This window comes from Drosophila albomicans, chromosome 3, assembly GCF_009650485.2.
Source record: "Drosophila albomicans strain 15112-1751.03 chromosome 3, ASM965048v2, whole genome shotgun sequence".
NCBI lineage: Eukaryota > Metazoa > Arthropoda > Insecta > Diptera > Drosophilidae > Drosophila > Drosophila albomicans.
In genome coordinates, this window is record NC_047629.2 from 50,428,333 (window position 1) to 50,449,539 (window position 21,207).

The 21,207-nt window shown below is 36.5% G+C and overlaps 1 protein-coding gene across 4 annotated transcripts; it reads right to left on the reverse strand.

Moving 5' to 3' along the window:
- Positions 1–301: 301 nt before the first annotated feature.
- Positions 302–19,819, reverse strand: LOC117567569 (uncharacterized). 4 transcript variants are annotated; one of them, XM_034247638.2, is made up of 5 exons: positions 19,519–19,819; positions 3,457–4,139; positions 1,929–2,433; positions 1,546–1,774; positions 302–1,485 (listed from the first exon to the last, which is right to left on the reverse strand). In XM_034247638.2, exons 2-5 carry the CDS (start codon positions 3,833–3,835, stop codon positions 1,327–1,329), a joined length of 1,272 nt encoding a protein of 423 aa, XP_034103529.1. In that variant the 5' UTR covers positions 3,836–4,139; positions 19,519–19,819; the 3' UTR covers positions 302–1,326. The 4 variants fall into 4 exon arrangements, with proteins under 4 accessions (XP_034103529.1, XP_034103530.1, XP_034103527.1 ...); XM_034247639.2 differs by lacking the exon at positions 19,519–19,819 and adding an exon at positions 9,245–9,401 and having other exon boundaries at positions 2,019–2,433; XM_034247636.2 differs by lacking the exon at positions 19,519–19,819 and adding an exon at positions 9,245–9,401.
- Between the last annotated feature and the right edge of the window lie 1,388 nt (positions 19,820–21,207).

Below are 21,207 nucleotides of genomic sequence, written 5' to 3' on the forward strand. Positions count from 1 at the left end.
CGATTTCTATCGATCTTCTGGATGGAAGTAGGCGTAGCAAAAATTTTAAACAAACTTGATCTCCGTAGAAACATAAAAAGTGATGTAAAAAAGATTGTATATCTATATACTATCTCTAAGATCTAGGTGTTCATACGGACGGACAGACAGACGGAGAGACAGACATGGCAATATCGTCTCGGTTGTTGACGCAGATCAAAAATATATATACTCTAAAGGGTTGGAAATCCTTCTGAAGCACAATGTTATAATACCCTTCTACCCTATGGCTGGCTGGTATAACAAAAAACAACATTCAGTATTTCATTAAGGTTGTAGCATTATCATTTTTATTGGGTTTTTGTCGCAATATATACTATATCATGTTTTTTTTTTATTTTTTCATTATCATACTTGTTTTTTTCACATACTTGCACTCGCTTCATAATCAGGCATACAGAATCATATACAATATATAGTAGATATGGGAGATATCTCGTGCCAGTGTAATACATTTTAAATATACATAAGTTAAGCATACGGTACACAAATACATACATATCATTGTATCATCAGAAATATTCATCAAACGGAAGAAACACACAAGAAATTCATCAACTAAATTCAAAATTACTTCGAACTTCGAACTTATTATCATAGATTAAGCGATTAATCGTCATCGTGTTTTACAAATAAATAAAATATAATAAATTGTTTTGCATTTTTAAAAACTACATTTTTTAGTCAAATAATATTAATCATTCTTTTTTTATATTTTATACATATCAATTTTTTTGTAAGTTTTTTTGAAAACTTTTGTCATTTTTTCGTCGTTTTTTTTAGTTTTTTGTTGTAAGATTTTTTGCATATTCATTTTGAAAATTTTGTATTGCATTTTTTGGTATTTTTTTGTTTGTTTTTGTTGTTGTTGTAAATTGAAACTGTGAACATTAAAAACTACTTGTTTTATACACAATTTTTTTTTTTGTTGATTTTCTTTTTTACACAATTACTAATTGTTTACGTTTTAATTGTTAGGTTTAAATATTTTAAGTTGTAATTGCTAAATTTTGATATTTTTGCGGCTTTGTTGGTTTTTTTATACTTTTTATGTCGTTTTTCTTATTTTCATTTTTTTTGGCAATTTAAAATACTAATTAAAATTATGCGCGTTGCCGTCGCGCTGTTTTTATGTTTTGTTTTTTTATTTGCCATGATTGTTTGAATATGTAAAGCTCCAAAAAGGAGAGAGCGTTTGCTTTGATGCTGCTGTTGCTGTGTGGAGAGTGGGGCGAGTGATGGAGAGGTGCAACAACAACAACAACAACGAGAACAACAACAAGGAAACTAGCAGCACTTGCGGTTGTTGTTGGCACCGCTAACCAACTTGCAGTGCTGCATGTCCGAGCGACGAGGACGATGTCCCTTGGCCTGAATATCGCGCACCTTGTTGGCCCGATTGATGGCGCTGCGGCAGAGCTGCTGATGCTGCTTCTTGCTGTTGCTCTGCGAAAGTAAATAGAATGATTAGTAAATGAAATTTGTATAGTTTACTCCACAACTCACCTTCTGGCTGTGGCGAGCCAGTGTTTGCTGCTTCAGCTCAACCGCTGCATGGCGATCGTAGCGAGCGCTGTGGGAGCGTTGCTGCTGCACAGAGGCAGCCTGAGTGGCCAATGGCTCTGGCTCTGGCTCCGCTGGCTGTGGCAGCTCAACAGTTGCTGCCCCGAGATCAAGATTCACAAAACTTTCGGTGCCCGCCTGGCTAGACCTAATACTATGATATACCGACATGCTGTAAAAAAAAGCGAAAGTGTCAATTAATAATCATATATCAAAATATCAAGTATACGGCATGTGTAGCGTGCTAGAATGAGTAGAGTGAGGAATTTTGGTTTGGATGACAGAAGAAAGAGAGAGTTGTTTTGTGTACGACAAAAATCACCAACCTTGGATGCTCAATCAATAGATTCTCAAAGGGTGATGCTTCCATATTGATTGGCCCAATCGAGGTGAAGCATGGTGGCGGTGTTACGTACCATGACTCCTCCATCAGCACGCCAGAAACATTGCCAGCCGTCAAGCTGTTGTTGCTCGAATCGCTGCCGCAGGGCGATGCCGTTGGCGGTGGCGCATACAGCGATTGGCTGACAGCGGTGATGTTGTCGTCATTGTCATTGCCATTGCCAGCTGGCACACTTCTGGGCGGGCTCAGGGTTGAGATGCTTAGCGTGCGTGCGGCACGCGTGCGTTGCAAATAGTTGCGCTGCTGCTGTGGCCGCGGTCCGCTGTACAAGGAATGCGAATTGATGTGCTGCCGGCGACGCGAAGCGCCCGCTGGCGATGCTCCCGTTCCGGCAATGCCGCTGGCGGCACTTCCAGCCTTTGGCTGCAGATCGACAACGGAGAGCTCCTCCTCGGAGTCGCTGCGTGGCAACGAGTCCTCCTCCTCGTCTGCAAGCAGAAAGAGAGCGAGTGAGAAGCTGTAGATGGACTAGCTGACTCTCCTTGCCTATCTGCTTAAGTCTATGACTGACTGATTGAGATACTGATTGATTGATAGAATATTTTTTGAGATTTACTGATTTACTTACTGTTCTACTGTCTGAAGCTCTGACTGAGCCTTCAACTGACTAATTGACTGCCTGATTGACTATGTAAGTGGGTAAATGCTTAAAAATTGATTGAGGATCTGATTGACAGACTATCTAACTTTTGGATTCACTGTCTATGACCTACAGTCCAATTGGTTGATTGATTGATGACTGGCTGTCTGATTGCTTGTCTGACTGTTTGATTGAACACTGATTGATGGACTGATTGACCAGTTGATATACTGATTGACCAGCTGCTTTACTGACTGATTAACTAATTGAATGATTGCTTTACTAATTGGCTGATTAACTGACAGCTTCATTGAAGACTGAAGATTGGTTGATTGACTAGCTCTTTTACTGTCTGATTGACTAAACAAATAGACTGTTGATTGAATGCTGATTGACCAACTGATTGTATAGCTGATTTACTGATTGACTAGCTGCTTGACTAGTTATTCTACAGACTCATAGATAATTGGATGGCTGATTAGGTGGTTAATCTACTGATAGCTTTACAGGATAACTGACTGATTGATTGATCAATTGTGTGACTCTTTGATTGAAGACTTTTCGACCAACTAAATGACTTATTGCTTTGCTGTCTGATTGACTAAACAAATCGACTGTTGATTGAATGCTGATTGACTAACTGATTATATAGCTGATACGCTGATTTACTGATTGTCTAGCTGTTTGATTGATGGATGATTGACTATCTGATTGTCTAATTATTTTACAGACTCATAGACAATTCGATGGCTGATTGATTGACTAATTGATTTACTGATTGCTTGATTAAAGACTGATAGACTAGTTCTAGTATACAATGATTAATTGATTGACTAATTTCTGCTGATTGACTGACTGATACGGCACTTACCTTCCTTCTCGACAATGTACCATTCGTCCTCGTCGATGTCCTCGTCGATGATGCACTCGCCGTTGGGTGTTAGTAGCTTCGTTATAGTCGGCGGCTGTTTGCGTTGTCCGCCCTGCTGCTGCTGCTGCTGCTGCAGTTGCTGTCGCTGCCTGGCACGCCTGCTCTTGGCGTTGCCTCGCTTACCGGTGGCACGCACAGTGCCACGATTGTTGCCCGCTACCGATGGGGTCGATGAAGTCACCTCAATTACATCTCCAGCCGTTGTCTGCTCGTTGCCCGAATCGTTAACGTTGGTCGTCTGCACAGGATTCGCTTCGCTATTAGTTGACTCAGACGTCGCTTGCGCTCCAAATAGAAACGTTGCGAGACTGCTAAACATTATACAATAGCTGATGCTCGGCTTCGACGAGATTGGTTTCCCTTAGATGCTTTTCGTGAGTGGTGAGTGAGGCGATTGATGCAATTGAATTGGTTTTTGATTGCTTATCGAATTGAGATCAATTTGTTGTTTGTTTTCTTTACAATGAGAGAGAGATTGCTTCTGGTATTTGTTCCTTGGATTTTGCTCAGTCTTTTAATGTTATTTTATTCTTTTGTACGCTGCTGCTTCAATGCTTCGTGTTGTCTTTGCTCTTGTTCCTGTTACTTTTTTTGTTTTGTTTTATTTGCTGTGGTTCTGGAAGCTGCAAGCAAAACAAATTGAAAGCACAAATTGTGAGAAATCGTTTAACAAATCATCGAAACAACTGTGCGCGCATTCAGCGACTAATTGCGTAATGGTTTTCGGTTAGCGTGGGCTGTGCACAGCGCAACGGGTCGGCTACTTAATTTTATTTAATTGCCTTTCTTTGCACCGTTCTAATGGCACATTTAATTGCTGCCTGCCGTTCGCAGTACGTTCGCGTATTTGTCGGCAAAATTCAATTGAATTACAAATTCAAATGCGAAAAATGTAAAATACGAAATACGAAATGCGAAAGTGAAATTCAGATTGAAATTGAAATGGAAAATTCATTTATTCATCAGCTCGGAAATTACTCTGATTACACTAATTTGCTTTGCTTTGTTTGTGTGTGCGAGTGTGTGTGTGTGTGTTTTTTGTGTGTGTTACTTTTGCGTAAAAAAAAGTGCAAATTTACTTGCAGTTTTATGGTTATTGTTGCTGCGTTTTTTTTTTTTTTCAATTGACCCGCAGTGTCGGCAGTTTGACAAGCACTGTGTTGACAGCTTCATATATTGCCTATATAATATCGCCATAAAGCGACGCTGCACAGCCCATTAAGTTGCCAAGTTGATAGCTAGGCACAAAGCGTATTACTCCCCCTCTCTATCAGCAACTCGCCCCCCTCCCCAACCCAGTTGCAACCACATCAGCTGAGCACAGTGAGTGCAAGTTGTGTGTGCATGCGCCGAGCATATGATCAAGGCAATTATATATATAAACGTACATATATGACGAGTATATACGAGACATACATATAATTTAAATTGAGTGCACGTCATGATATCTCTGTGTGTTTGTGTTTGTGTGCTTCTGTAGTGCCCACTTTGCCATTTGAATTGCTGTAAAACGTTTCTATTTCCAGTTTGAAAACGAAACCCAGAGTCTCAGATAATCAAAACTGTGCCAATGGGCAATGCTAAATGATGCTTATTGTCAGTGAAATTCTCTGCACAGTGTGCAACAACAACAACAACAACTTTGCTAAGCCAAAACAATCACACAATCGCATGGCGAATAAACAAAAGCGAAGCTAAACAAAAATCCAATTGCAGTCAGCGCAATTTTCAATTTGACCGCAAAAACTAAAACACGAAGCAACTAAATAACGAAAAGTTGCTTCTGCTCCGCTTCAACTCTCCTTCTTCTCCAGCTTCAACTCTAAAGTGAAGCGTATTAAGGTTCAGCGGTCGGGCAAGTGAAATCTGCGACAACAGAGACACACAAAAGTCAAAGCCAAGCTAAAGCCAAAAAACCATATGCAATTTAAGCCAGGCTAACTAGCCAAAGCAAAGCAAAGCAAAGCGCTTTGTCTACGTGGCCCAAAACCAACAACAACAACAGCGACAATTTGGCAAACTGCGACTTGGCCAAATGTCAGCGAAAGTTGCCCAAAGGATTTGATTGACACAGCGCAACAAGCAAAACTAAAAAAAAAAAATAAGAAAAAACTACTCAACAAATTATGCTGCGAATAACAGCTTCAATTTGAGTTGAGTTGCTTTGGTAAGCTAGGTAATAGTAGCAACGAGGAAGGAAATAAGGAAGTGGATAATCCACAGCAATTTGTAAGGATAAAAATCAGAGGTTATAAAACCGGAAAGAATTTAACATTAACTGACATTGAAAGAGGATCAGCAAAGGCTCATCGAATATGAATAAAACGCATTAAACAATTCATCAACAAAGAAATAAAGAAAATTGTTTTGTTTTAACTGATTTCAAAAACACATCAGTAAGGTCCCATCGAGAATGAATACAACTTTTATAAAATAAAGCAGAAAGTTATTTTGATTTATTTGACATTAAAAACATATCAGCAAAATGTGATGGAGTATGGACAGAAAATTGTGTAGGTTATCTGATATTAAAGACATTTTAGAAAATTATCATTGAAAAATAAATGTAAATAAAAAAGACTAAAAGACATCAAATAGAGATTAAATCATTGGAGTATTTAAAAGTACATTTAAAAATATAAGTAATGAAAATTTTCTTCTCCATACTTAAAGATATCTACATATATTCAATATATATATTTAATAATGATTTAGTTATTCTTTAACATTACAGAAATAGAATAGAAATAGAAACAGATAAAGCAATCTACACAAGTAAATTGAAAACAATATTGCTCTACATTTAGTAAGCTTCATATAACTCCAACGAAATAACATAATCCTATCAGAAATTGAATTCCAGTTGACTTAGCAATCAGATTGTTGCATGTTCTGTAAGCTCGGCCAAGGCTCTGGGTCTCTTGTGCAACTTGTCCCCGAACTGTCTGAGTGTAGTTGTATGCAAATCTACTCATAAATATGGGCACAAATATTTATGCACATCGAGCAGCTGACTTTGAGGTTGGCATTCTGAGCATGCATATTTCAAATATGCATTGTGCCAGTATATATGTAATAAGTTATATAGTATATTATGGTATTACGACATCCCGCTGTTGTTCATTTAGAGGGTAACTGCATACCAGGGGTTGCTATTCCATCCATTAAAACAACACGTTCCGAGCTGCGTTTGCAAACTACGCTGCAATCATTTGGCTTTTACTTTTGTTTTGCCAATTTCATGAAACAGCTGATAACAAAGGCAATGACTGCATTCGGATCGAAGTATATATATTATACATATGATGCAGATGTGTTTTGCATTAAATCATTTTCACTTTTGTCAGCATTGTTAAATTGCAATCTTTTTCCCATTTTCAATACTATAAGCATTTGTATCTATAGACCATATAGATGCGGTATCTAGCGTCTATTTTAGCTGCCATTTGTTGACCTTGATCGATGAGTGCTCTCTCGCTTATATAAGTCTATCTATATATTGGTATGTATGTTGATGTGCCTATTATATAGAACAAGCTGCATCGAGTATATAAATATATTTACACCGATCAGACCTTGGCATAATGCATTGCCATTGTCGAAGTGCCGCCAATCTCGGGCAAAGTCAACAAACTGGCAAATCATTTTAGGGCTTTACCTTATCGTAACCATTCAGTTTATGGTAGCTGATAAATTCGTTAGCTTTCGCATACTCACACACAATATGCCAGACAGACTGGCTAGACAGAATTGAAGTGGTTAGCTAAACAAGAGCTCGGCTTGTGCTAACTACATTTAGTAGTATATAATTAGCTTTGAGTCTAGCTCGCATGCCGTGACAGTCGAAAGTTCAGCCGTCGCTCAATTGATTAGCCCCATTCGGGAAGCTGCAAATGCAAAACAAACAGCGGCTGGGCTAATGAACTTGAACTAATTCGTGAAACTGACAGTTAGACAGATGGACGGACGGAACGACGGACAGACGGACAGATAAATAGACAGATTAGAACGCTCAGCAAATACAATGGAAACACATTGAATAAACTGTAAACATTATCGTCATACTTTAAAATAGTTTAATAATAAATATTCATAATAGATATTTGATAAGCTGTTAACAGCTTTAAGCTTGATGTGCTTCAATAGATATTAAATCTAATACAATATTAATATTGTATTATTAAAACTAATACAATGGAAAAATATTGAATAAACTGTTAACATCATCATCATGCTTTAAAATAGTTTTATAATAAGTATTTATAATTGTCAAGCTTTAAACAGCTTTAAGCTTTATGTGCTTAAAAAGTTATTAAATCTAATAAGTTCAATTTCAATTGTCAAAGATTTAGGCTTTAAAAAAAATGTAAGCTAAATAAATTCTGTTTTTAAATGTCGATATATTTGTCGATATAAATTACCACTAGTTTTTAAATACTTTAATATCAAATAATATCTGAACACAGCTTTAAGCTCTAAAAAAGTCTTACAAATTCTATTTAAATTTATGACAATAGCTAAGCTATGAATGTTTCTATTAACGAATCTAATGAATAAAGTCCACTTAAATTTCCCATAATTCAATAATAAATGAAATAGCTGAAAGCAGCTTTAAGCTTTAAAAAAAAATCTAAGCATAATCGAATAAATTCTTTTTTAATTGCCACTTGAAAAATATATCGATATTTCACCAGCTCATTAAATTTAATAATCAAATGGTTAACTTCAACCTCGATAAGCGAACAAAGAGTTGAAGCTTTAGCAATAAAAAAAAACCAGAGTATATATACTTAATATATATACTTTATACATTCCCGCCCACATACGTGTATCAATCGCATATCAGCTTGATGTATATATGATTAGCTTTAAGCTTATAAGGCCAAGTGCAAAGTTCCTTTGTTATGATTACAGGTCAGGAGCAGTAAACTTGTAAGAGCAATCAATGGCAGTGTGTAAAGTGGGGGCGGACTTTTAATTGGAAAAGTGCAAAACCACAACCATAAATAATGAGAGCAGAAATTATGCAATACTTTTCACAAAGGCGACGACGCTGACGTCACTGGCGACCTTGTAGCGTACCAAAAATCAACACACACACACCCACACACACACTCACACTTTACAACTAGGAAAAGGCACATACACTCGTTTCGCACTTAATTAAGATACACTATTATTTTTTGTTGCACTTGCAATCAGCAGCTGATGAGCTGAACGTGTTGAGCTCACCTGTTGGACAAAACGCACTTTACTCGAACGATAAAGATTTACAACGGTCACGAAATTAATTTGTTAAAGCAAAGAGGTAGAATTAAGCAAAGCACAGAATACACACTACGGAATATAGACACAGATACAGATACAGAGGCACAAAACAGCAACTGCAGATACTGCAAAGTCGACACTCGTTTGCCAACTAAAACATCAACACCAACATCGCATTGAACGGAAGCGTATTTGAATTTCAAAAGCGCACGAAAAGAACAAAAGCTACAACAGTGAGTACAATTTGTACTTGCATGTGTATGCGTTTGTGTGTGTGTGAGTTTTGAGTATCTGTGAGTGCGTTTTGTATCTGTACTCGCTGAGAGAGCAGCTGCAGCTTAGCCCAAAACGAAAATTTTGTTATTTTTTATTGTTTGTTGATCAACACTTCTTTTTCGAGTTTATCTTGTAGCATTGTTCGCTTTAGCTTTACAGTTATTTGTTGATATGTTTTGTTTACCTCAGCGATCACTGCAATCTTCTTTAGTGCGTAGATATAGATGCGTTTAATGTTGTTTGTTTCACTTTCTTTTCGCTGCACTTTACTGTGTGCTGTGTGCGGCTGCTTCGCGTTGCGTTTGCTTTCAAATATCAAAGGCGAATGTCAACGGGGCGTCAGCAGCTGCTCAGCCAAAGTATCCGACGACTGCCCCACTGCCAATCCCACAGTCCCAGCTCACCACACACTGCTGACGACGCTCTCTCGTGAGAGCCAAAAACACAAAAGAGAGTAACAGCAAGAGAGCGAGAGAGAGAGCGTAACTAAACACATAATTATGTATTTTTTTAAAACGCAAAAAGCGACGCCACACCTTCTACGGCCAAAGGGGGGGGAGAGCGTTTCAATATGGGCGGGGTGCAAATGGCGGACAGCTGGTAAACAAAAGCGTCAAATTTATGCTGCACGAGCCATCCGAAGCAGCAAGCAGCAAGCAGCTGAGCAGTCGCTGGATTCGTGAGCGAACCGATCGATCATACGCAAAGTTCGTGTTATTTTGTTTACCAACAAAAGCGCAATATTGGCGCTCTCTCTCGCCATTGCGCTCTCTCTAACTCACATACACATGTGTGAGTGTGTGTGTATGGCTGGCAATCTCTCAGCGATCAGCTGCGCTAACGTTTGCGCACTGACACACTTATTGCCATTCCACTCTCCTTCTCCCCCGCTCTTTCGTACATTTTCGTTTAGTTGTGTATATCTTGCGTTTAGTTTTCTATTGCTGCCAGACCGACTGGCTCATCGTTAGTAGTTGTTGTTGTATTTGCTTTGTTTTCTTGCCTAGTAAATACTATATGACTAAGCACAGCACAGAAGAGAGAAGCAGAAGAAGACGAAAAGGGAGAAGAAGACAGAATGCTGCCAAAAAGTGTTGTATGTAGTTGGTAGCTTTGTTTCTTTTTCGTATGGTTTTTTTCCTGCGTCTGCTCAAAGTTCAATTTGAAAACCAAATAAACAATTCAATTTATGCGCTTTAATGCCAACTCATGGTTAGAATTGCAAACAGCTAAACTAGCCAAGTAGTAGCCAAGTTAAGCAGCCAAAACGCATTAAAATGCTAATGAAAATTAAAGAATACAATATAAAAAAATGTATACTATATATATTTATATACAGCTGTGACCATTGAAATAGCAGTGCGACAGAGAAAAGACTATGTAACCGTTTTTTTTGGTTATTCCTTTTTGTTAGTTGATCGCTAGCACATTGTTTTTGTAAAATGAAGCATAAAGATAAGAAAACAGCAAAAACCCCGTTAGTTTTGATCAGTTTTTCTGAAATTTTGATATTTTTACCCAAGTGCACCACTTTTGGGCTGACCATTAGAATAGCAGTTTTTTTTCTTTTCTTCCACTAAAAAAGCCGAAATTGTTTTTAATTTTATGAAAAGTGAGTTTAATCTGGTTTATTATTGTAGTTTATACGACAATACACTATAACTATAAAAAAAAAATTAATTTTAGTGTGTAAAGGACCTAACTGGTCCAATGTAGAGAGGAGGTCCTTTCTTGAGCTTAGGAAGGAGCAAAATTGTATAAAAAAGTTCTGTGTCGCCTAAAATGTTTTACCAAAATGGTTTTCAATGACATAAATTATAAATCAAAGCCTGAAAACCGTAGTGTGATACAAAAAACCACAATTTTAGAGGACCGATGCATAGTGCTCTTCAGCTAAACTAATCCTTTTGCATCCTGTAGGGATATTAAAGCAGGGCTGAGTTGGGGAATTAGTGAAGTGGCTATTGGCCGAAGACTGGTGGATACAAATTTGAATACCCGAAGTCCAGAAAAGGTACAATTACTTGGTTATAGACATCTCAAAGCGAGGTGGGAGTTTGCCAAGCGCCACTTGAACTGGCCACTTTCCAAATGGCGTAATATTCTTTGGACAAATGAGTCTAAACTGGTGTTAATTGTTAGAAAAGTTCAAGACAATATGTCCGTTGACCACCAATCACCGAAAATGACCTAAACCATACCCTTAAGACCGCTAACCATGGTGGTCTTCAAATCATGATCTGGGCATGTTTCTCATACAGTGGTGTGGGACCTATAAATATGATCGATGAGATCATAGACCAAGAAATCTTTGAAAATATATTAAGAAACATCATGCTGAAGTATTCTCAGGATGAAATGCCCCTTCAATATGGACTTTTTCAGCACAGCCACGAAACCTAAACACACCGGCCAACTGGTCACGGAGTGGTTTGGTCATGAAAAAACTGATGTAATGCCATGTCAGCAGAGTTCCCGGATTTAAATCCGATTGGGAACTGATGGAGGACTTCAAGCATTATGTTGCCAAAGAAATCCCCGACATCTAAGCCACACCTTTGACAAGTTGTACAGGAGGTATAGGGCCAGAATCCCTGCAAGCGTTGCGAGGACGTGGTGGACTCCATGCCACGTAGCTGTGAGGCTCTAATAGCCAATAAAGGCTACACAACAAATTATAAGGTCGTATTCAACTCGAAATTTAGAAGGATTAAGTTATTTATAAGATTTTTTTAAATTTATTACATTTTTGTTTTTTCACTGCTATTTCAATGATCTTCATAATACGGACATTTTCATATGTTAATATCCACATTCGGAAAAAATATTGAATTATCCAAAATGAAAAATATGTTTAATTATCGCAAATTAAATATATTAAGCTGTTATAAAAAAATTTTGTCTCGAAGTTGTGTTTATAATAATATTTTTCAACTTTAAATGTGTAGGTCGTCTGCACTGCTATTTCAATGGTCACAGCTGTATGTATGTGTTTGTACCATAACGTATTGCAATTGCCATTCAAGTTGATGTTATTGCAGTCATGCGAATTAAGTATAGTAAATAAATACTATACACAGATTTATTTTATATATTCATTCGATTCAATGTGATGCAATATTTCTCGCTTGATTTGCACAGTTTGTTGTATATTTCTGTATTAACATCCAGGAAACAGGAAATTTGTTTCTTTACTTGTATATTCATTACTGAACTAAAGCTAAACTTTTGGTACTGTTAAACTTTATAAAATTTAAAAATATTACGCCATACTCTTAGAAGCTTGAATTCAAGTAGGTAGAAAAATTTCCAACTGTAAATAGTATACGTAATATTTAAATTATCAGCTTTGTAGATCTTCTTTTTAAAAATATTTTTGTAGTTGAGCTTTCACTTTTAACGTATTTGGAAAGAATTTCATGTACAATTTAGTTTTTAAAAAAATCCTAATATTTATTACCCAATTTTACTACTTTTAAGACTTTTAAGAACTAGTTCAGGTATAGTTAAGTCTTCCATTTTCATCTCAATTTTTCCCAGCACTCAAAACAGAATAAGCATTCACTATAAACAACAAACCACTCCCAATTCCTCAATGAGAACCCCCCAAAATGCGCCCACACACCAAACGAGAAAAAAAGCTTTATGAATTCTGATACATATATGCCCGATATTGTGTATATATGAAATATTATTGTATGGGTGCATAAAGCTACTCAACCTCACGGGCAGGTTCAAGGTGAATGTGGTTTGCTTGTGCTCTATGCAATTCTCTTATTCGTTTTTGTTTATGTATTTTTAGAAATTTTATCATGCAACAGCTGACAAATTGAAGTGGCCAAGAAATTTGGCCAATACGCTAGCTACAGCGACAGCTTGTCGCCCAACCAAGAAAAAAAAACAAATGTAGTTCACAGCAAGCAGCTGTTGGCGACAAAATTAAAGAGACACACAAACACATTAGAGATGTATTTGTGTTTGTAGTTAAATAAGAGCATTCATACATATGTATATGAATAGTTTGAGATCTTGTGATATTTCGCACAGAAGACTAAAAAAAAAAGTAGTTTACCATTTCTGATCGCACGCGCCTTGTTTATAAACAACAATACAAAAAAATATAGAGAGAGAGAAATGAAATATATAAAGAAAAAAATAGAGAAAAAATCAACCGACGCGTTTGACTATTGCGTAGAGAAATTCAAATAAAATATGTAAACAAACATTGGCGTCATTGCATAAAAAAAATACACACACAACAAAATAGAAAGGCACTAGGCAAAAATAACAACACTTAAAACTCAAATAAACAAAATAAAATGCCTGGCATTGCTTATTTTTTTTCTGTTTTTCTGTTTTTTTTTTTGGGACTGCATTTTATCTAATCATGAGCATTGTTTACTGATAAACATGTCTGCCAGTTGCAGAAGGGCGACCCATAAATTAAAGGCAAAAATAAAGCAAAATGGCTGAAACTATAACAAATATTTGAACAATTTTTCTAAACAAAACGTCATGTGTCGGGGCAGCTTCAAAAGCGAAACAAGCTCTCTGATCTCTGATCGGATCAGAGGTTAAACATTTCTAGACTACTGCGTATAAAAACGAAACGAAACGAAACGAAACTGAAACCGTTCCAGAAACAAATCCCCAACCACAGCCACAACCCACAACCACCCTCAAAATACTTATGAGTAGCATAGCTTGAAGCTGAAATGCGCAGTTTACAAACAAGAAAAAAAATATATAACAAAGGCTTCAATGCAAATGCGACATCAAAACAAGTAAGAAAGTTACAGTCGAGTGTGCTCGACTGTGAGATACCCGCTACCCATTTTTAATAAAGGCAAAAAATTGCGGTATTACTTTCAAAATTTACCGAAAATACTAAAATTATACCAAATGGTATGTTTGGTATATCGATATAGTACACCAATTAAATAGTATATTGTATATACCAAAATTCGCAACTCTAGCTTTAAAATTACGCTTGTTATTCGATTTTTTTGATTTGCGGGGGCGGAAGTGGGCGTGGCAAAAATTTAAAACAACCTTGATCTGCGTGCAGACATACATAACTAATGCTGAAATTATAGCTCTATCTCTTATAGTCTCTAAGATCCAATGTTTCATACGGACGGATGGACAGACAGACATGGCTAGATCGTCTCGGCTGTTGACGCTGATCAAGTATATATTACTTTACTTTACTTTACTTACTTTATAGGGTCGGAGATGCCTCGTTCTACCTGTTACATACATTTCCTGACGCCACAAAGTTATAATACCCTTCTACCCTATGGGTAGCGGGTATAAATATAACAAAGGCTTCAATGCAAATGCGACATCAAAATCAACATCAACATCAGCGTCAGCGTCATCAGCATCTATCTCATAATAAAATGCTCAATTTCTATGCCCTATAAAGTAAAACTGACTGACTGAGGGAACTCAAAACTTCGTTTCATACTTTTGAGTATTAATTGCTCGTATTATTCTTGCGACAAAAATGTGTTCAGAGCTTGGGAGATGACGCAAAACATTTGCGAGTGTGAAACTTTGATGTTCCGCACATGTCGGACACTTGTTCCAGACTTGGGAATGACTTTCAGTATTCAATATAGATTGCAAAATTGTTTGTGTGGGGCAAGCCTTTGGCTGGTTCATTGTCTGTTGTCTGTTGTCTGTTCGCTGGGGCTTATCAGGTGATCGATGATAAATATGGTCAGGCAGGTTCGTTCTCAAACTGCATGCAATTAAATCGGTTAATATAAATATATATAATACTCGCATTACGTGTATTTATATTGAATATACAGAAAAAGTATTTCATTTATTTCCAGTTAGCTCACCTTACTGTACTTTGTCTTTGCATGCTGATAATTGGCATTTAAGTCAGCTTTTTTATTAAATCAAAATACTACATATATAAATGCATGTTTTATAACGCGTAATTTCCAAATCTGTAATGCGACGCAGTTGTTCATGTATTTTTTGGGCGACGCATTAATTTTATCACTTTGTTTATCAGCTACTGTCTGTCTCTCCTCCCTCTCTTTCTTTCTCTCACTTTCTCTGCCTTGCTCAAACGGTCTCTGACTTAACATTTTCCTGGTCTCCCTTAGGCCATTGGGTCAATGGGCAATCTATAGCACAAAATGTTGTCAGTCAATCAATCTAACTGTCGCAGAGCGATTACATCAGGCGTCGCCGACGGAGACGGCGACAATGACGACTCTGATTGCCAATTACAAATTGTAATTCATGCAAAAACCATTTGGCACAACAGCTTTCAATTAAAAATTCTGTTTTTAAAAAGATTTGATAATCATAAAGCATAAGTCAAATCAATTTAAGGTTGATTAACTTAATTTCATAATTATTATAAATGTAAACTTTTCATAATTCACGCATAAAACATTTGAGACAACAGCTTCCAATTGAAAATGCCCTTTTCAAAAAGATTTGATAATCATAAAGAATAAGTCAAATCAATTTAAGGTTGATTAACTTAATTTCATAATTATTATAAATGTAAACTTTTCATAATTCACGCTTTTGAAAAAGATTTTATAATCACAAAGGATAAGTCTAATTAATTTAACGATGCTTAAATTGATTTAATAATTATAATGGGTCTAAAGTTTTCTTAGATCTTGATTCTTTATTTTAATTCTATAATAATATTTTAAGGAATGTATTTGTGTGCTTAATTTTATACAAATTAAACAACTACTTGCAATTTAATTAAATGATTTTCTTTTTATTTCTTTATGGAAAACTATTTATAATAACTTTCTGTCAATTCCACAAAATTTAACATTGAATATATAGCAAATTTTTTAAGGAATGTTTTTATGTGAAAGGTTTATTCATTATTATAATTTGATTATATGTAAGAAAATACTTATGTATATAACAAATTTTACTCCAAATACTTTATTTTTTGTAACTAGGTTTATTCTACGAAAATATTGGATTTCTCTATTTAAAAAGTCCTTTATTCCTTACATTAACTATATTTGGAAATATCACCCTTAGGTAGAAATTTATGAAAAGGAAATTGAAACATCGCAAGCTAGAGACGCACGAAAGTTGTTTTTCCCTCGAATTGTTCTATATTTGATAAAAATTTATTGGCTGTCAAAACTCTTTCAATACAATTTGCATTCCAATATCCAAAAATAGCAGTACAGTGAACCCCCAGCGAACCAATCTAATCCCCTATTGCAGTGCCAAATATAGTTTTTGACCCGCAGTTGAGTTCGTTGGTAACTGTTACTGTTACTTTTCTGTTGTTAGATAATTTTCCCCTGCAATCACGCCATGAGAGCATGTCTCTATATCTTTGCCTTCCATTTCTCTCTCTCTATCTCTCTATATATACCATATATATATATGGTATCTAGCGTGCTCTCCTGTCCTTGGCTCTTTCTCTGATTTGTGGTGCCACCCTGATGTTAGCGCATTGGCATTTTGTTTACAAACAAATTGCTCTTGTTTGACCTGCGCAGTGGCAAAGTTACTGTGACTGTGACTGTTACTGTTACTGCTACTCAATCCCCAGAAATTTTCGCTGCAATTATGTGAGCGTGTGTGTGTGTGTGTATACAAAGTAACAACTTCCGCATTGGAAATGTAGACCTCCCTCTATACATTCCAAATTCAGTAGAAACTTTTGCAGCTTCTATTTTTGGGGGTCACCTTCGCAGTTATTTTCGTGCGCCTACGAAACAAAATTGAGATGTATATTTTTGAGCTGCGTTTAAAAGTGTTGCAGATTATCGATTATTATGATTGTGATACTTGTTAGTGTTGTTGTTGTCATTGAGTTCATAGCGAGTGGGAAACGTACACGTCAGCTACGCATATGAGCATGTTAAAATAAACTACCCCACATGCAATGTAGGGGAGAAAGACAGAGAGAGAGCGCGAAGGGAATCGAGTAGGGAGACGAGCTGCGCAGTTAACGGTTAAATTGCAGTTCGCTTTAGCCTACTCTACCTGGTTATACCGTTATATACACCCCTTTTTTTTGTAGTCTGTAGTTGTCCCCAACTCTGCGTTGTGTGTGACGTCATTTCTCCATTTTCTCATTTCACACTTTTAGTGCGCAGCTCGCAATGCATAAATTTCGTTAATATTTGGCAGTTGACATATGCGCTGGGGATCAGGTTATTCCCATCACACATATAGTACAACAAAATTGTATTATACGGTATACAACATTCACTTTCAAAACTTGCCCTTTCTTGTGCCTTGTTTATGCCATAAATCAGCACACACACACACACACACACACACACATATAACAAAAAGGAAGCGCTCTGCCTGGCACCAAGAAATTCAAAAACGAGCCACTTGATCCCATTGTTTACAGTCATGTGTGTGCATGTCGGTGCGTGTGTGTGCATGTCTGTCAGTCTTCCTATCTGTCTGTCTGTCTGTCAGCTACATTGTAATTACAGTTACAAAGAGTCGTTGACTAACTTTCGAATTATAGTTTGAGTCAGCTAAGGGCCGCAATGCGTGCCATTTTGGGATTAGCTGAAAAACAAAAGCCGCTTGGGCCTCTTTCTACCTATCTACCTCTCCCTCTCTCTTTGTCTCTCTCTTCTTCTACCCTTGGCAGGTAAGACTGACAAACTGCCGCGTCAGTGAGCCGCGTTAATGAAAGCCGCTAATGCCAACTAATGATGACTTAATTGTTTAGCGACTGACCCCATAAAAGGCATCGACTGCAAAACTGAAAACTGATAAACAAGAGAATAGGCCCAGAATACCCTTTTTCTGTGTTCTGTTTGTGTGTTTTGCCAATTAAAGCGATGCCTGCAGCCAGATTCGGCTCGTTAGTTTCAAGACCACAAAAGTCGTGCTGATCTCGGCCGCAGCTAAAAATGTATCTGCTAGATACATACTACAACTACATACTACATACTATACTCGATGCTGTGGCCATCAGCTGTTTGCTGTTTATATTTTTTTCGCGCTCATATCATTTTCTTTTCTTTTATTTTCTCTTCTCGTTTTTTTTTTTTGCGCTGCAACTGGACAGACTTGATTTATCGTCTGACTGCTCTAACATCATCCCAAGATCCCGACAAAAGGCAAAAACAATGAGAGTCTAGAGACCCAAGAGCCTGCAAGACCTGTTCTGTCTCTGCACTTTTGCTGCATGATTCACTTGGGGCTTGTGATTGGGTTTGGGTTTCGATTTTGTCTCTCTTTCTGTCCTCATATATGGTCGTAGGTATTGCCTATTGCCATTATTGTCTGTACCCTCGTCAAGAGCAACAGATACAACAACAACTACTACAACAACTACTACAAAAAAAAAGGTTGTATCAATTTTGTATTTCGATTATTTTATTTTGTATTTTTTGCGGTTTCTAGACACTCTTTGATGTACGCTTAGGCATTTCTTATTATTTACGGCCGAAACAACAAAAATTCTTGTTTTCCTTTACCTTGGCAATTGGCCAAGAAAATAAGAAAATTTTACAGGTGACAGGCGGCATTTTATTAAAAAAAAAAACAAAAAATAAAAACATTCACCATATAAACCTGGTCAATGAAATGCATTTTATGCAGGAAGCACATTTAAAGGCTAATTAAGATGCAAATCAGCAACAATTGCAAACAGTTATTCATAATGCCAAAAGTTGAATTTTGCTTTGCCTTGTGAACCATTTTTGTGTTTTTAAATGCTAATGTGCTTTTCAGTTGGCTTCAATGTCTGAACGTTGACAGCAAAAAACAAACAAAACAAAACGAAAAAAAATAACAGGCTGCTGCTTCTTCGTTTTGGCCTTTCCCACTGAAAACTGATAAAGATCGCAGAGAAATGCTGAAAACGTGATGCAAGTCAAATTTATGGCTAATCGAAATGAAGACGACTCAACAACAACAACAACAATAACAGTAGATTCGCAGTTAAAGATAATCTGATAGTATAATAGTATGTTAGAGTATACGCATATACGTAGAACTTGCTCAGCTGACAGGATGGACAAGTTCTTGCAGGTCAGACTCAACACACACACACACACACACACATACACACGCACACACTCACTCACTGAAAGTGTGAACTCTGCAAAGGTATAATCAGAATTTTTTTTTAGTTTCCGTTTGTCGCTCGGCTGCACTTTTCTCCTCTCTATGTGATTTTTATATCTATGTACGTATGTAAATCGTGCATAAAACAATTTCAACAAAAATATATTTGTATGTGTTTGCTTGTACATGAGCATACATACATATGTAAATTTTCCAAAGAAATACTCTCTGCTTCTTAATCGTCTTCTTCTTCTCTCTGCTTATGCCATTTTTATGTTCACTTCCGCAAAAGTATTTGTTTTTGCCTTTGGCTCTTTTGCTTTTGTTTTTGCATTTGTTTTTCTTCTTTTTTTGGGTTTGTATTTGTGATTTTGTTATGGGGGTTAAATTTACACTTACTTGCTTACTGGCTTGGGTTTATTGATCCACTGCAATCTAAAGGCCCTTTAGCTGCACACAAACACAACTTGTACTATGTGATAAAATTGATTTACTTTTGCGTTTTTTTTTTTTGCTTTTTGGTTTAAAACAAAGCTGTCTAAGCAGACTTAACTTTCGTATAACACTTTTGATTTATGATTTCATCAATAATTTTGATGTAATTATTGTGTTTTTTTTTTGTGCAGAGTGCAGAATGTTTCTGAGGGGGGTGAGTTGAAGTGAAGCGCAAGAAGCAAGACGAACAACACAAACTCCGTGACGTTTGCTAACGACGACTGACGGCGAGCGAATGAAGGCAAAAGGGGCCAGAGTTTTGTCAGTTTGCTTGCTTGCGATGCTTTGCTTGGTTAGTTGCTCGATGTTGCCTGCTACTGTTGTTGCTGTTGCTTTTGTTGTTGCTTTTGTTGTTGCTTTTGCTGTTGCTGCTGCTGCTGATGTTGTTGGTGGTGTTGGTTGGTAGCTCTACAGCTGAGCTCGACACACTTACCCTGTTTTTGCTGCCACTGCCACAACACACAACACACTGCTGCGCCTGTGCCAGAGCGATTTTCCACACTCTACACATACTCTACATTAAGTATCGACGAAAACACTTTTTGGTAGACTTGATTTTCTTCGTTTCACGCAAAGCATAAATATTAATTACAGTTGAACAATAACCAGAACTTGATCTTAAAAATACGTCAACGAAGTTTTAATTATTTTGCCAACTAAAAGATGTGTCTGTTGATGTCAGCAAGGGTATCATAACGTCGTTCTAAGATACCAGTTCTTCTCTAATTTGTTTTCTCATTCTGCCTCTCTCATTTGCAGTTCTCTCGCGCAGGCAGCATTAGCAGCTGACTTTTGTTTGTACACAAAAATCATATTGCAACCAAGCGCAGTGCGTGAGAGAGAGAGAAAGAAATGGAGAGCGAACACGAAAGAGAGTGTGAGCTAAATGTAGAAAAACATCGCTAGCACTGCTGATATTGATGTTTATGAATTTTGATGTCTTATGGGAACAATTAATATTTTCTCGCAGGCAAATAATATAATTTAGTATGCATTTTCCAGTAAAAATAATTTTAATTAAAGATTTAGCATAAAATCTGTATTCGAGTCTAAAATATACCTTTTATATATACATTTGTATATACAACTATTAATTGTCTCACCATTTCAGTGTTTACTGTTTCGTCTTCTGTTTAACAGGTTCACGTGTGAATTGTAATGCTTAAAACAAAAGTCAAGTTAATAAAACAAAGACTATTTATTTGATTTTAAAAATTATTGATAACAAACTATATTATATTGAATTAATGTAAAATAAAAAATTAGTATTTAAAACGTAACAGCTTTAGCTGTTAACATAATGTTAACGCAAGATGGAGTCACTTAACATTCTCTATTGTGTCGATTTATCCAGCGTTGTTTATTGGGCATAGCGTTTACTTGATATTTTTATATTAATGGTAATTTACATAACACATAGTACGATGAAGAATACAAATAACTGTTAATTATTTTAAAACTTTCAATGTATTTAATAGAAATGCATATGTATGTATAGTATGCCTAAGTTTTTTTGATATGTTATGGTCACACAGTGAGTTATTTAAAATATATTTTTGTTGTGGCATAAAAATAGCAATTTCCATCGCATTC

Coding starts and splice junctions, on each gene's coding strand:
- LOC117567569 (XM_034247638.2), bottom strand. CDS start 3,835: ATGTTTAGCAGTCTCGCAACGTTTCTATTTGGAGCGCAAGCGACGTCT. Junction 2,434..3,456: donor GTACATTGTCGAGAAGGAAG/GTAAGTGCCGTA, acceptor TTCTGCTTGCAG/ACGAGGAGGAGGACTCGTTG. Junction 1,775..1,928: donor CTATTGATTGAGCATCCAAG/GTTGGTGATTTT, acceptor TTTTTTTTACAG/CATGTCGGTATATCATAGTA.